Source organism: Heteronotia binoei, chromosome 3 (assembly GCF_032191835.1).
Source record: "Heteronotia binoei isolate CCM8104 ecotype False Entrance Well chromosome 3, APGP_CSIRO_Hbin_v1, whole genome shotgun sequence".
NCBI lineage: Eukaryota > Metazoa > Chordata > Lepidosauria > Squamata > Gekkonidae > Heteronotia > Heteronotia binoei.
In genome coordinates this window covers 54905674-54922756 of record NC_083225.1, presented here as the reverse complement: position 1 = coordinate 54922756, position 17083 = coordinate 54905674, and the positions used below count along the sequence as shown (strand labels likewise).

General features: G+C 40.5%; 1 protein-coding gene across 1 annotated transcript; it reads right to left on the bottom strand.

The window, feature by feature from the left end:
• Positions 1-7008: 7008 nt before the first annotated feature.
• TXNDC9 (thioredoxin domain containing 9) lies at positions 7009-15606 on the bottom strand. Its single transcript, XM_060233836.1, has 5 exons — positions 14477-15606; positions 10414-10634; positions 9112-9230; positions 8042-8296; positions 7009-7476 (listed from the first exon to the last, which is right to left on the bottom strand). The coding sequence occupies exons 2-5, from the start codon at positions 10600-10602 to the stop codon at positions 7359-7361; spliced, it is 681 nt and encodes a 226-aa protein (XP_060089819.1). The 5' UTR covers positions 10603-10634; positions 14477-15606; the 3' UTR covers positions 7009-7358.
• Between the last annotated feature and the right edge of the window lie 1477 nt (positions 15607-17083).

The window sequence follows — 17083 nt, the reverse complement described above, 5'->3', positions numbered from 1 at the left end:
CATCTTTCCCTCAGGATTTTTGAACCATGTCACATTCTTCTCATCTTGCATAGAGCTGTATCCTCCTCATATGTCTTGAGATGAAGGAACTCTTCTTACTCAGGTTTCTGCTGTGTCTAACACCAACACCCACACACCTCTGAGCCACATGGAGGTTGCTTGAAATCAAAACTCTATGGAAACTTTTATGTGGTGAGTGGTCCATTTATAGACCCTCGCCATATTAAGCTGCTAGCTTCACCATGACAGAGAACAGTGAAGGATTTTTCAAAGGTCTGCAGAAGCACTGAGAAGGTCTCTTAATCCACATGGTGAGCCATTGCATATGAAGTGTTTATCACAAGAAACAACATAAAATGACCTCCATTTGTTTATTCTTTCCTCAGCCTCACTTGTGCTTCATTGAGCAGCAGACTAGAGAGTTCTGGCTCTGCCCTACAAATCATAACATGCAATCCTTCCAGAGTAATTGGTTCATCACAGCTCAGCAATCTAATCCACCATGAGTGAGTGGTGCAACAACTGCTGCAACAACAACATAATTAAAAGAAATCTAAATGTGTAGATCTTGGCATGAAATTACTCAAATGACTACCAGGAGAAATGAAGTCCCACCATGCAAATGGAAGCTGTTTAGTAATTGTGTGTTGATTTGCACATGTGCAGATGTGTTCCAATTTATCTCTCTTGATATACAAAACTGTGTACTTGTGCCACTTACTAGTGTGGTATAGTGGTGTTAGAACATCAGCTTAATCCTGGGATGACTTGAGTTCAAAGCCCTGTTGAGGCATGAAACTGGCTGGCATGTATCCAACCCTGCAGTTCCTTTGATGGTAAAGAATTTCCTTTTATGAAAGAGGAATGCGTTGACTTCTTCCGGTTCCCCCTTTTCACTTCAGACCCCACTATTGCTGTTCTCAAGGGTACACTGACTCCTAGGAACAAAGATTTCGAGCTCAGTGAGCTGCAGCAGGAGACGGAAGTGGGAAGCTCTGGCTTAGTGATATCCACACACGGTTAAATACAGACCACTGAGTGACCCTGGGGCCAGTCTCTCTCTCTCCCCAGGATTGCCAGGACCCACTGGCCATCAATGGGGGATGGAGGCAGGGTTGCTAGATCCAGGTTGGGAAACTCCTGGAGATTTGGGGGTGAAGCCAGGGGAGGACAGGGACCTCAGTGGGGTACAATGCCATAAAATCGACCCTCCAAAGCACCCATTTTCTCCATGGGAACTGACCTCTGTGGTCTGGAGATGAGCTGTAATTCCAGAGGATCCTCAAGTCCCACCTGGAGGCTGGCATTCCATTCCCTACTTACCATAAGGAGTTGAAATGAGGTTAAAATGGAGAACAGGAAAATCACTCTAACCTCCTTGGAGGAAGGGTGAGATAAAAACATGGCAAGTGAATAGGTATTAACAGAAGATGTGTCTAGTGATTATTTCCAGATGATCCCTTGTAGAGCTGTGTTTGATCTCAGTAAATGATGTGCTAACTCTTTGAACATGGCATTGTTTGCAGCTCTTTCCCATTGCATTCAGGGTGGTGAGAACCAGAGAGGATTGTGAGGAACTCCAAAGGGATCTGTTGAGGCTGGGTGAGTGGGCGTCAACGTGGCAGATGCGGTTCAATGTGGCCAAGTGCAAAGTAATGCACATTGGGGCTAAGAATCCCAGCTACAAATACAAGTTGATGGGGTGTGAACTGGCAGAGACTGATCAAGAGAGAGATCTTGGGGTCATGATAGATAACTCACTGAAAGTGTCAAGACAGTGTGCGTTTGCAATAAAAAAGGCCAATGCCATGCTGGGAATTATTAGGAAGGGAATTGAAAACAAATCAGCCAGTATCATAATGCCCCTGTATAAATCGATGGTGCGGTCTCATTTGGAGTACTGTGTGCAGTTCTGGTCGCCGCACCTCAAAAAGGATATTATAGCTTTAGAGAAGGTGCAGAGAAGGGCAACTAGAATGATTAAAGGGCTGGAGCACTTTCCCTATGAAGAAAGGTTGAAACGCTTGGGACTCTTTAGCTTGGAGAAACGTCGACTGCGGGGTGACATGATAGAGGTTTACAAGATAATGCATGGAATGGAGAAAGTAGAGAAAGAAGTACTTTTCTCCCTTTCTCACAATACAAGAACTCGTGGGCATTCGATGAAATTGCTGAGCAGACAGGTTAAGACGGATAAAAGGAAGTACTTCTTCACCCAAAGGGTGATTAACATGTGGAATTCACTGCCACAGGAGGTGGTGGCGGCCACAAGTATAGCCACCTTCAAGAGGGGTTTAGATAAAAATATGGAGCACAGGTCCATCAGTGGCTATTAGCCACAGTGTATGGAGCACAGGTCCATCAGTGGCTATTAGCCACAGTGTATGTGTGTATATAACATTTTTTGCCACTGTGTGACACAGAGTGTTGGACTTGATGGGCCGTTGGCCTGATCCAACATGGCTTCTCTTATGTTCTTATGTTCTTATTCCTAGCTGCATGTCTGTAGGTGGACCCAGGGTGTGCTTGTGTGCACATGCTCATATACAAAAGTTGGCAATAGTAAATACAAATGTAATTTTATGAGCATCCAGTATAGAATCATAAGAGGCTAGCCAGTTTCTCACATTGTTAAGTAAAAATGCTTAATTATAGGTAATGCAACAGGTTTTTATAGACATGCAACGCCTGCTACATGAGCCAACATGGGTTATGAAGAGTTTGAAATTAAGTATTTCTCAGAATGTACAATTGACAATAAAGCTGCAAGTTCACAGTGCCATTCTAAGCAGTATGACTTAGAAGGTTATCATGATGCAGGATGGCACTATTAATTCCCTTCTCTTTTGGAAAGCCTGTCCCATTCTATTTTTAATAATAATAATAATAAATGTATTCTTATATCCCGCCCTCCCCCGCCGAAGTGGGCTCAGTTTTATGTGCAGTTACTTATTTATGTTATGTACAGTCCATCTTTCTCACTGACATTCAAAGTAAATTATAAGCAATGTAAGATAAGCATCTTTTGGAAAGTTCCTGAGGGAGGGGGGGAAAGCCTTTTGTTAGATGAGAGAGACCACCTGACTCTATAGTGCAGGGGTGGCCAAACTGTGACTCTGGAGCCACATGTGACTCTTCTATACATATTGTGTGGCTCTCAAAGCCTCCACCACCTTGTGGGTCAGCTTGGAGAGGGCATTTGTCTCTTTAAATAACTTCTCCAAGCCAAGCCAGTCAGCAGCTTGGAGAATTCAGTTAAAGTTGCTTTCTTTCCACCTCTCTCTCCCTCATCCTCATCTATTTGCCTGCCTGCCTTCCAGCTCTCAAACATCTTGTGGCTCTCAACACATCTGATGCTTACTCTATGTGGCTCTTATGTTAAACAAGTTTGGCCACCTCACTACAGGGCAAAGAGCTATAATTAGGGTTATGCAGGGCTTTTTTCCTAGAAAAAGGCCAGCAGGAACTAATTTGCCTATTAGGCCACACTCCCTGACACAACACCAGCCGGAACTGCGTTCCTGTGAGTTCCTGCTCAAAAAAAAGCCCTGTGGTTACGTCTATGCTAGGCATATGTTATACTATGTTGATTGGCTGTAATGGATAGAATGCTTTCATGCTGCAGAAGACTTCTGTAACCCAAATGTGAGATGTGTTAGATAGAAAAGATAGCTTTTTTATTTTCTTGTTATTAGCCTGGAGACTGTATTGAATAGCTGATATATTTTTAGTAACTTAATAAACCTTTAATTCATTTTACAAGATTTGGTTTATTGTGTGCAAAACCCACCTTGAGAACTCACAGGTAAACTTGGCTGGGAAGTTATTCAAAGGTTCCAGGAGTGGGAGCCAGGAATAACAACTCTGTGGGACTGGAGAGTGTCCCTGACACATCTATTCTATTTAAAACACGCACGAGTAATGTGAAAAATAACCAGAAGAGTCACTCTGCTCTTATAACTATTTTATTGCATGTCAAGTTGCAGTTTAGAAAAGTCAGTTAGGCACATTGTCTCATACACACACAGAGGGCTTTTTTTGAGCAGGAACGCAGCTCTGGCTGGCTCGGCACCAGGGGGTGTGGCCTAATATGCAAATGAATTCCTGCTGGGCTTTTTCTGCTAAAAAAGCCCTATACACACATATGTGTGTGTGTGCGTGTGTGTATATGTATATATAAAAAAACCACTGTTGTCTATATATGTTGTATCTATAGCATCATCTCTGTCTCGAGTCTTAGCCCAACCTACCTTACAGGGTTGCTGTGAGGATAAAATGGAGAGAATGATGCAAGCTACTTTGGGTTTCCACTGAAGAGAAAGGCAGGATAGAGATGAAGATTATACATATACGCTTCACCTATTCCCCACTATTCCCTGCTAAGTGGCTCACATCATTCTCCATTCATCAGCGGAAATTCTTTGTTATAGCCTTAATTTATGGTTGCAAGAATTTCAATGCAATTGTACCTTTTCTTATCGCATTTTTGAAAGGCAGGACCAACATTTTATCTTTTCTTCCTCCAGTGATCAGTCATGCTGCATACTGTTGTGTTTCCTTCCATCATTTTATACAAAAAAATTGTACCTCGTATAGTTTACATAAAGTGTGCAGATAGTAGCTTGTGTGAGTGTATCCACTCCATCTGAGCTTTCAGTTCTTTTGAAGGGCAGAAATTGTACCAACCAGGCTTCCATATGATAGGGTTCTCACACTGAAGCATCCTGGGAAAACCGGTCCCATGTGCAAGGTAAATGGGACCTCCATCCCCCTGCTGCAGTACCATCATAGGACTAGATTTTTATGCAAGTAATTTTTTTTAAAATTTATTAATTGTGGTTTTGTAGTTTGGTATGAATCTATGCAATGGTTATTTGCAACCATATTGGGTTAGATTATACAGGCCTGTTGTCATTTTTAGAGGCCAGCCAACCTTTAGCATACTAGACCTGCATCTAAGGCAGAGACTGAAGATGAAATCAACTGTCCAGCATTGGTGCTAGTAGATAACTTACAGATCTGAAACCAAATGCTTCAATGCCTCATTGAGGAAGGTTTAGACTCTGGCCTTATAGGAACATTCTGGGGATCCAACTGTACAGGCATCGGATGATCTCAATAGTGTCTCGCCCTAGTAGAGAAGTTGCGGCAAAATTCCCACTCAACATTTCTTTTTTAAAAAAATTACACCTAGTAAAGTAGTAGAGTTCTGATCAGCATTATATAGGGCCTTTCTATTCCAAAATGCCTAAGGCAAAGAATACATTTTGTGAGTTTCCTGCATTGTGCAGGGGGTTGGACTAGATGACCCTGGAGGTCCCTTCCAACTCTGATTTGACATGGCAACCTACTTCAGCCCCCTTCACAGAATACTAGAAAGCTGTCTCAATATTTGGTAACTGCTGTGTTAAGGAATAGAGCAGCTCAAGGGCAATAGTTATTTTTGATGACAGACACTTTGGCATTAGAATTCAAATAATTTTTATTTTGAATTACATGAACATAGGAAAGAATCAGTCTTAAGTTAGGAGAAAAATATTGCTGATCCACTAAGTTGAAGAACCAAATTGGTTCTACACCTTCTGAGGCAAGCTGTGGGCTCAGACTTTGATGGGACATAGAAGCTCAACCATACCGTACCCAATGGAATACCCCTATTCCTACCCCCACTTTTCTCTTCTCTTCCTTTGCCCCAATCGTCTGAATATAAAGCTTGCTTGTCTTTGTCAGTTTATTGTTTTAATTTTGGTTAGCTCTGTATTTGCATCACTAAGAGATATGAAACGATGGCTCACTATTTTACAGCACTTGCACACACTGCTGATCTGGCAGAGTCTCCTTTGCTTCCCAAGGGGCTTTCAATACTCAGGATCTAATGGCCATCTGAGAGAAGGGAAATTACATCAAGTTACAATATGAAATCCTCAAGGGGCCTTTAACATTACAAAAATAGGGATTCTTATGGAAGGTATATGCCTACTACTGAAGAACAGATCAATTATGTTGTTACCAGATGGCGTAGTGGTTAAGTTCATGGATTCTTATCTGGAAGAATAGAGTTTGATTTCTCACTACTCCACATGCATGTACTGATGTGATCTTGGGTCAGCCACAAGTTCTCTCAAAGCTGTTCTGCTCAAGAGCAGTTCTGTTAGAGCTCTCTCAGCCCCACCTACCTCACAGGGTATCTGTTGTGGGAAAGGAAGGGAAGGGGATTGTAAGCCGCTCTGAGACTCCTTTGGGTAGTGAAAGGTGAGGTAAAAACCCTACCGAGATTCTGAATTCTCCCTAATTTATTTATTTGATTTATAGACCACCTCAGGGCTCAGGATGGTTGTTCACTGATCACAGCATTTACTGATCAGAATAAAAATAATATTAAACAATTCTGTGACTCATACAAATGGAATTTAAAGGAAAAATTTTGTCCTTACCCTTTGGGGAAGGAGAAGAGAGGAGAAAGTCAGGCTCAATGGAAACCATTGCTATCCTCAACCATAGGCCTGGCAGAACATTTCTGCCTTACAAGCCCTGCAGAACTGCACTAGGTCCTGCAAGGCACAGGTTTAATTAGGCAGAGTTCCACTAGGCTGGTGCCACAACTGAAAAGGCCCTGGCTCAGGTTGAGGACAGCCAGATATCTTTCAGACCAAAAGATTCTTTCCCCCTGAATATAGTGTTCTTCTGTGAGTATACCAGGAGAGGAAGGTTCTGCAGATGGACTCTTCATTCAACAACCTATTCACCAAACTACATAATTATATTAATAATCCTGATAGTAAGGTATGTTTCTATTTAATTTTTGCCATGAACTATTAACCTGCTGATTTAGCTGTAGCATGCAAGTATGCATTCTGTAGCCATTTTAATTAAAGAGCAGCTAAGACAGATTGATAATATGCTGTGCAATGTAGTTAAGTTAGGCACTGCCATGCTCATGGCACTGAGAAACAAGCAATGATTTTGTTAATGCATTGCTTCTGGAATAATTTTATAAACCATTCTTGATGCATTCTTCATCAATTCCTAACAAGTGGAATTCTTTATTATAGTGGTTTTAAGTGGTATAAAGTACTAATATGCATTCTGCAGAACTACTTCAAACTAACAAACATGGAAAGTTATCCACCCAAGAACTATTTCAAAAGGGCTCAGATTTTTTTCAACCTAGAAATGACCTTCCAGGAAGGAAAAAAAATATTTACAATTTCTTCTCATGAGTTGTATAAAATTGTTTAGAAAATGAGTTTTATGTGCAAATGTCCTAAAAACAAAGAATTTTATAAAAAACATTCCTAGAAATGTATCAAGCTTAAAGGAAAAGATGATTTACAAATATTTTTTAATTATCAGGTCATCTAATCTTCATCAGAATCTGAATCATATGCCTTTGATCTTATCATTTTCTTATCCAGCTTTGTGAAACTGGTTCCAAACTTCTTTTGGCTCTGGAAAGGGGGGTCCATCAAGTTGCCACTGGAAAGGGGGGGAAAAAAGTACCTTCAAACACTATACAAAAGTACCTTCAAACACTATACAAACCATTGAAAGCATTATTTTTTAAAATCCTTGAAGCAGCAGTGGTTTGTCTTAAGAAACTGTTTATAGGGCAAGTCTGGCAAAACTACTTTCTCCTGAAGTATGGCTGCCTGAGGCTGAGAAGCAGCCCTGTCATGAACACAGCAGAAGGGACACACCTGACTCCTCCATCAGTGTACCACTGCTAAGAGCCCTGGAAGAGTACCATCTTTATGAGTTACAGGTTTGGCCTAAGAGAACATCACCTAGCCAGGAACATCCCTCCCCAACTCATTGTATTTTCATAAAGAAGAAAGGCAGGAAGAGCCTTTTACTTCAAAGGGAATATATTTCAACAGCATGGTGTGGAGTTCAGAGTAAAAAATGTTTTTCAGCAAAATAAGAAAGGCAACCAAAGGAACCCATGCAGTGTGTTTTCATTATCTTACCCCCTGCATGAAAAACAGAAACTTTCTACAAATACTAGTAAAGCAACTAAAAAATTTAAAAGTATTCTGTTTACCTGTAGTTGATTATATTTGCACAGCCTAATCTCCATTCTAAGGTCTCTGTGGTAAAATCATCTGTGTTCCCCAGATCAGTGAAGCCAACCACATAATCCTGGGTTTTCCCATCTTTTACAAGAGCTAGTGTGGGGATTACTTTGATGTGAAGTCTCTCACACAGAAATGGGGATTTTTCAGCATTTAATTTGATAAACTTGGTTTCAATGTGCTTTTTTGCCAATGCTGTTAAATGCTTGTCTAATATTAAGCATCTGAAGAAACAAAACAAAGATGATTCAAACATTCTGCAGTGAAGAAATCTGATAAATCATTTTGCTTTTTAGATCAAATATGTTACATGTCTATATATTTATATGTTGTCAGGGAATTACAAGTCAGCATACAGAGACTGCTGAAGCCATACTACAAAAAGTTAAAGTTATTATAGGGCTCAGGTTCCTAGGATCAAATGTTTAATGCAAAATGGTATTTTCATCAAGTTTATCATTTTCTTTAACCTTAACTCTAGAAAGCTAATAAACAAAATATACAGGAAGTGGACCTGAAGAACAAAATTACCTATAAATATTCACCAGCCACATCTAGGTTACATACAGTATTTCAGATATTGATCTACACAGTTTAAAAAGTTTTTAAAAAATACACAGCTAGTTGCCCTTATGACACTATGTTAAAGTCTCATATTATAGCTATGATTGCTATTTTGCATTCTTAACCATTGAAAGCACTGTAGCATTAATATCTTATACACATCCTAGGGAAAAGGTCACTAATTCAACAGCACATTTTTCTGTTAAGCATACTGAACCAGACTCAAGAGAGCATAGTTTGCCCTCCAAGAATTCTGTATTCCCAGAGCATTAGGGAAAGATTAGCAAACAGGACCCTTCCCATTCACACAACTGGGAAGATATCTGATTAAGAGATTCAGCGATTAACAGAAAGAATACTTAATAAGAGAACTGGATTTAGCAGATCCAGGCAGATGAAATTTCTGCACTTGAGTTCTTCAGTACCTGTTTAATAATTTTTTTGTATTAGAAATCTTGTAAGAAATTTACTATACCTGAAAGTCGTATCTCTATAGAAGTGGCAAACCACATTTTTACTCTCTTTCACTTCTTGAAAAAAATCTCTTTCACTGGGGATTTCCCTATATTCCCCATGTCCTTTTGAAAGCCATTCCTGATTGTGATAAAAGAGGATTGTTACCATTAAATTCTTATTTATTGTGCTGTCTAAGATCAGAAACATGTATAATTGCCTCATAAATGGTTATTCATTTGTAATTACTAATACTAACTTGGCATTGAATCAAAAAACTCCCAGTTTCATAGTATTAAAAGCAAGTTTCTAGCACTGAAGGTATACATTAACTGATCAAAGCCTTGAATAATTTATTCTTCATCAGGTTTTCTAACATCAGCTTCTTTACCCATTCTGTGAAAGAGCAGTAATAGTATAAAAATGTTTAAATTAAATTGGATAATAGAAAATGATTGTTTTAACTAACAGACAAAGGTTGCATTCTAAAAGCATGAACAGCTATCAAGTACTTTTGCATGTATTTCTTCTGTTATATCTAAATATATATAAATGTTTCATACTTTCCTAGTAATTATTGGGTGGAAGACATAACCAATGTTACCTCCCTCATTTGATGCTTGATTATTCTGGGATGTACATATCATTCATTTTGAAAAAAAACTATAAAGAGATATTTTGCTTTCAGACTCTTCTAGTAATTGCCTCGGGCTACATATTTACTACATTTCAGGGTTCTGGATAGCATGGAAATGTCTTAACTGTTCTGGAAGTACACTTCATACCATTCATGTTCAAGTTTCAGACTTGTTTTAATAATCAGAGGACCCTATGTGAACCAGATTCCTGCATCATTAGAAAGAAAATCCCCAGTTTTGATACTATTATAATCATGCAGAAACAGAATTTCCAGGGGCATTTTGCAATGGTATGTGAGTGCAAAAAAATGCCTGCAGATCTAAAGTCATACTCTTGAAAATAAATCAGATTTCTAATGAAAGACCAAAAAAGTAACTCTAGAACAGTTTACCAAAAAACTATTCAAGCCTCCACACACCTTAAAGCAAAGTCACAGGCTTTAACAAACTGGTGTAGCATAATGGTCAACCACAGATCCTATGAATGTTTACTTGGCAGTAAGCCCCACTGAGTTCCACAGAGCTTACAAACAACTATCTATGCATAGATCTACAGCATAAAGGTCATCCTATAACACTTATTTGCACATAAGCTGTTTATAAGGTTTTTTTTTTCAAATAAAGGTGTTTGGGATTGAGTAAGATTTAAAACATATATAGGATTGTATTGCTACAAAAAAAGTTACCTGTTTCTGTTGCTGGCCTTTCTTCAGTGCTTCAAGCCTTCTTTGTTTTAGGAGTTCCAATTCATCTTCATCCATCTGATCAAGTTTTTCAAGGTTTTCATCAAGTTGTTGTTCTATAGCATTGGCTGTCTGAAGCATTTGAGTCTCCAGAACTTTTGAAAACATTTCAACAGAAGTATCAGCAGCCATTCCCCCCTATGTAAGCAGCAAACACAATAAACCTGAAAAAAAAATAAAATTGACTTGAAAGTCAGTCTCTCCTCTTTTCTGTCCCCCCCTCTTTTCTAGTTCATATTCTGTTCTATTTGATTTAATTTAACCTGAGTTGTGGCAGAGGCAGTGATTTGTGTTATGCTGTTTTATGTGTCTGATTTGTTTTTGTTGTTTTATTTGTTATAAAATTACCCTTATATAGGCAGTTATGTTCTGGGTTTATGCTTCTACGGAGCAAATGTGTTAATACTCTCATTTTATTCTAGTTGTCTTATCTATTTAGCTTTATCCCAGCCACTTTGTTATAAGTATCTCAAAGCTGTAACTTGAATTTTAGTTTTAATTTTATAGCTATTTTGTCAGTATTTTATCATTATATTTTAACAGCATATATTTTATATTCTGCTCCCCATTAGGGATTATCTTGGTTTTAATCTGGAGTTTTTATTAGAACCATATTTTAACTTAATAGCATCCTGTATTTTACAAGTTCTATTAATTTTAACCCCTTTACTACAGATTTTTTTACTTTATTTATTTGGTTTCACATAGGCTAGTCTTTGGAAATAGATCAATAATAAGGGGGGGCTGTTCCTTATGAAGGAAAGTGCCAGCTGCAAAGCAGAGTAAGAAGAACATTTTCAGCAGCTTTTGCCAATAGGTTTTTCCCTTTACTAAATGTGCCAACACCACCGAGTTTTGAAGATTCTATACTAGCCCCCTCCCAGAACCCCTCCACTCCGATCTGAAAGCTTTTGATGAATTATTAAAGCTGAATGCTACCAATAGGAAGAGATCTAAAGAGGATATGATGATTCTTGAATCTGACACAATTGTTTGGAGAGACTTTGCAAAAATTTTCTAAAGCTGGTTATTCCTGTGGACATCACTACATCCTCTGGCAGCAAATTCCACATTTCAATCACTCTCTGTGTAAAGTAGAATTTCTTTTTGTTTGTCCTAAACCTACTGCCCATCAACTTCACTAGATGGCCTTGAGTTCTAATATTTTGGGAGAGGAAGAAAAATTTCTTTTTGTCACTCCCTCCACCCCATGCATAATTTTATAAACCTCTATCATGTCTGCCCTGAGTCAGTGCTGGCCCTAGGGCACATGGCGCCCCAGGCAGGCTCCATGCCTGCCCCCCCCACTGCCGCCTGCCCTCCACAGTGCCGCAATGTGGCACTGTGCTCCATCACCCGCCCCTCTCCGGTGCGATCAGAGGAGTGCCTCGATGAGGCTCAGCCCTACCTACTTCGATAGAGCATGCTGGAGGAGGCTTTTCTCTCCTCACTTTCGGAACTGGAAGTGAGGGGGGAGTGAACCTCTTCCAGCGCGCTCTTCAAAGAACTTAGAAGAAGCCCAGGCCCTGTCAAAGCGGGTAGGGCCAAGCCTTGTTGCGGCGCTCCTCTGATCGGGGGGGGGGGGGGGCGATTGCGGTGCTACGCTGTGGAAGGGAGGGGGCAGATGGTAGAAGTGGCAGGAGGAGAGACAAACTTAAGACATTTGTCTTGGGCATAGGGGGGTGCCCAGTTCGGCACCCCCCTTCTAGTTTGCCTAGTGGGCGAGCCGGCCCTGCCCTTAGTCATCTCTTTTCTAAACTGAAAAGTCCTAGATTCTTCAGCCTTTCATCATAGGGAAGGTGCTCCCATTCCCTAATCTTCTTGGTTGCCCTCATCTGTACTTTTACCAGCTCTGCAATGTCCTTTTTGAGATACACAGACCAGAAGTGTATACAGTAAATGAGGCCACACCACAAATCTATACAGGGGCATTAAAATATTGGCTGTTTTATTCTCAGTCTCTTTCCTAATAATCCCTAACACAGAGTTTGCCTTTTTTACTAGTACTATTTTCTCCTTTTTCACTAGTATCTATTTTCTCCTGACTGATCAGTTGTGAAATCAGGGAAGAGTTCTCTGGCACACAACACTGTTGTCAGAAGCTATATTTAGAACTGCTTTTTTATTTTCTGGTAGCCTCATGAATGAATTTCTTCTTGAAACAATTTTTTGTAGAAGTTATCAATTATATGTTTGTGACCTCAAGACAAAATGACTAAAGTGGAATTTAAGCTTCTTGTTTCTATAGAGCCCCTCCATGGACTGCTGTTGAATGATCCAATCACATTACAAAGATTCCCAAGGCATGTTTTACTCTCAGTCCTTGCAGGGTATTTAGCCTGCTGGGAAATGAAAGTGATCCTACCTACATTCCCATGGAAACTCATAAGACACTGAAAGACTGTTAAGCATGCACAGGCCTTGAATTCAGCAGGAGCTCACAGGAGCATGGCTCCTGAACATTTCTGATGGTTCCCCCTTCTCTTCCCCACTTTGTCCATTGAATAGTAGATGCAGCTGCATAACAATCCCTGGATGAGCTCCACCACCTATTTTTCTACAAAATGACCCCTGAACATGCACAATTTCAAAGTCATATATAAGACCAGTCCTCCTGTCTTGAATACTCTCTTTCCATATCGACGGTCACTAGGGCTGTCCTCATTAAAGAAATATTAGTTGATTTAACCAGCCAACCGAAGCAGCGCTGCACCCTTCAAAGTATATTAAAATCAACCAGCATAAAATAATATTAACAGGAAATGACAATATTAGCCAGTGTGGAAATGAACAATCACTTGCCAACTGACCACATGAGACACTGCAATGCTCCTAGTAGTGACTTGCAAGGTTACTGTGTACATCAGGGGTGTCAAACATGTGGCCCGGGGGCCGAATCAGGTCCTCAGAGGGCTCCTATCAGGCCCCTGATCAACTGGCTGTCATCTGCTTCTTCTCTCTAGCTTCCTTCTGCATCACAGCTTGCTTGTTCAATCTCACAGGAGCTGCAGAGCAAAACCTCTATTTTCTCCATTGGCTGAGGCTCCTCTCTTGGGGAGGAAGAGCTTGCTTTGCTAGGCTGTCCCAATTGCACAGCAGACCTACTGAACCAAGTCAAGACAAGCTCAAGACCTTTAATGGCATAATAAAAATACAAACAGGATCTAAAGTGAAAGAAGCAATTAAGACAATGTCACTGAGAGAAAAAATATTCAAAACAGAATTAATCAAATACTCATAGCCTTTTCCTAGATATATAGTAAACCTTATACAGTACAATAGCCAAATACTCAGCCACTATTGCAGTCAAACTGGCAGATTTTTCAGCAAGTAAATACTGGGTAATTCTTTTCAGAGGGCCAGAGAGGTTAGAAATAACAGGATCAATAAGTTGTTGGCGAATCTTACAGAAAACAGGGCAATGGAGAAGAATATGGGTAATTGAATCTGGTTCCAGTATTTACAATATTTACAGCAGAGCTACTGAGCCAAGTCTCTCTTCCTTCTATTGGTTGAGGCTTCTTCCCCTTCTGGTCCCCTGGGGAAGGAAGGAAAGAAAGAACCAGAGCTTCCTTTGCTCAGTTTCTTGGATCCCATGGGAGAAAGACAAAGAAAGCACCTTTAAGACCAACAAGTCCTAATATTTTAAGGATGTTTTAAGAGGTTTTTTTTAAAAAAACCTTTGTGTTTGTCTGTGTCCTTTATAAAGTTTATATCTCTGCTACCTAGTCACAAATAGGTACACACATGGCTCGGCCTGACAAGGTCTCATTTATGTCAGATTCTGCCCTCATAACAAATGAGTTCGACACCCCTGGACACACCCACCCACTCGGGCGTCTTCAGAAGAAATCTACGTAAGAAATTCAAGTCCTGCCAGCATGACATGACAACCAAGAAGCTCAGAGAAAGGACCCGGGTCCTAAACCGCACTCCTCGCGGGTCCAGGCACCGCGGAACGCACCCTTTTCTTCCTGCCGCCCCGCCACTAAAGCCAGATACTTACCACGAGAGGCGCAAGACGCTCCCTTCAGGGCCCAGAGACTCCCCTTTAGTCAATATCACCCTCCGGCTTCTTTCACGAAGGCAGATCGAGGGCCCCGCACTTGCCTCACGGGCTAACTGGACTTTCCCCACCCCCCAGACCAGGACACCGTCTGAGTCTCAGCGGGTGTGACGTAGCAAGAAGTCATTCTACTTTTGACGCAGCCATTAGACGTCAGAGACCTTTACTGCGCTTGCGTACAGATTTTTTTTTTCATCTCACGCTCCCTGCCCATCCCATCCGATGACGGTTCGTAGTCATAGTAACTGCAGGGGGTGTGTGCTGTGTTTGGACAGGGAGGCCTTTTGTGGATAATGATTCTGCTCAAGCGCAAGGTAGGCTATATAGAAGAGTCTGAAGAGGAAGGCAATGGCGCACCGCCTCAGAGTTTCACTTGTCTTGGAAGCCCCATTGCTGGGTCGCCGTAAGTCGGCTGCGAGTAGACGGCACGCCAGAACGCAGTACGTCACCGAAAATGACCTGAAAGTTTGGTAAAAAATGAAAACCATGATTCTCTATGGGACAGACTGGCGCCGCTCTATCTATCCTGAGGCACATCTATGGTCTGCATGCTTGGCATTGGGATTTAGAATGGGAAACCAGTACATTGGTGGACTCGAAATATCAATGAAGACTGAGACGGTGAATGACTGTAGCCTCTGTGACGGCTGCCGTCACTCGGTCGTGATTTTCGTGGCGTAGGTTCTCCCAGAAACTACAACGCCCACAGCGCACCGCTCTGTCTTTTGAACTATGTGGGCGAGGAAAGCTGATGCCTTTCGTTAGGCAGAAAACCCAGTGGATCGCGGGATTTACTTTTAACTAAACATGTTTATGATGGGGGTATTGGGAAGCACAATGCTAAATAGGTTATATTCAGAAGTATGTCCCATTTTATTCAATGGGGCTTATTCCCAGGAAAATGTTTTTAGGATTGCAGCTTCCGTCTGTTTATAGATCCTCTAATTCATCGTTCTGGTAAAAAAAATTCTTTTAAGTCTCAGTAATTAACACTGGAATTATATACACACCTGCGGGGGGAATTGGGCAGTTTGTATAGATTATCTGTTTATGATGATAAATTTTATGTTAAATTACTTGCAGTCAAGCTTTTATACCTTAAGAAATACATTGCAAACCTCATTACAGCATTTATCTGTGGGAAGTGGGTATGAAATTAAGCACACATATGACATTAATGGAATTCAGTAGAATTTACACCCAAATGTAACATTGTGTTCCTATACAGAGTTGCAACCTTTTAACTCAAAGTCAATAGCTGCAGCCTAGGTTTGATATTAATATGAATAAACTAGTTTAACATCTTTGCTGATTCATGGGCTTGCATTAAGAGGGCAACCCTAAAGAGTCTACTCATAAAAACAATTTTATTTAGGAGGACTTACTCCCAGGAATGACTCAGTAGGGAAAGCCATAGCCTTCATTTGAAAGATCTGAGCACGGCTGTTACCAGTAGGACATTTTGGAGGTCATTAATTTGTAGGGTGGCCATAAGTCAGGACTGAGATGCCAGCACATACGGTAATACACATTTCTAGAATACTGTTTTTTTTAACTGAAACCTAAACAACCCCATGAGTAAATGAAAGTTAATAAGGTGGGGAAGAAATGACTACAGATGCATTTTTGCACTAAGAAGGGAGTGTGCATGTAATGTAAGATGACATAATTATGCTAAATCCTGCATCACTATCATAATGTGTTTTTAAAAGACCTGTTGGTAATACTTGTGTCATTTTCTCTCAAGCTACTGAATTTTCATTTGCTTCCTTCACTTGTTGCAAAAATTTCCAGGGCTATCAGGACTTTCCAGGCCTTCTTTTATACCAGCCTTTCTCTCCAGTGGAGATCCATTCTTTCTCCCCAAAATGGCTTACATAATTTTTTTCTGCTCCATTTTAAACTCCAAACAACCCTGTGGCTGGCCCAAATTCACCCAACAAGCTTCCCTGAAAGATAAGAGATTAGAAGCTGGGTTTCCCAGATCCTACTCCAACACTGTAATTTCTACCTCACACTGGCTTCCTTCTACTTACTTTTACTATCTGTTCATCTTTATGAAAACTAAATTTGAATTTAAACTTTCCTAAATGTATTTAAAAGTTTCTTTTGTTCTTCTGTATTACATTATGGTTAGTACATACAAATGTGCAGTCTTTTATCTTCGAGGTAATGTAAGGCCTATCTATACCCTAAAGAATTTCACTGTGGTGAGAAGGGCCAGTGTTACAATGAAAAGAGCAAATGATAGCTGTAGAGCAGAGGACAAACTATAGATAAGGATCCCCAACCCTGTTGAACCTCTGAGCCCTTTGGGAATTTTGAGAACATTGAGTGGACTCCACCACAGAATTACAGCCATGGGTGCTGATTGCCAATCACAGAATATTGGGAGGTTTCAAGTCAAACATCAACCCGTGATAGAGGCAGGTGTTTTGGAATGGACACTATCTGCTACTGCACATTAAAGCTGATACCTCCTTCCTGGGCTCTGTTGATGCGTGTCCAGTGAAGAGAAGGAAAGCCAGACTTGGCACGATACTCTGA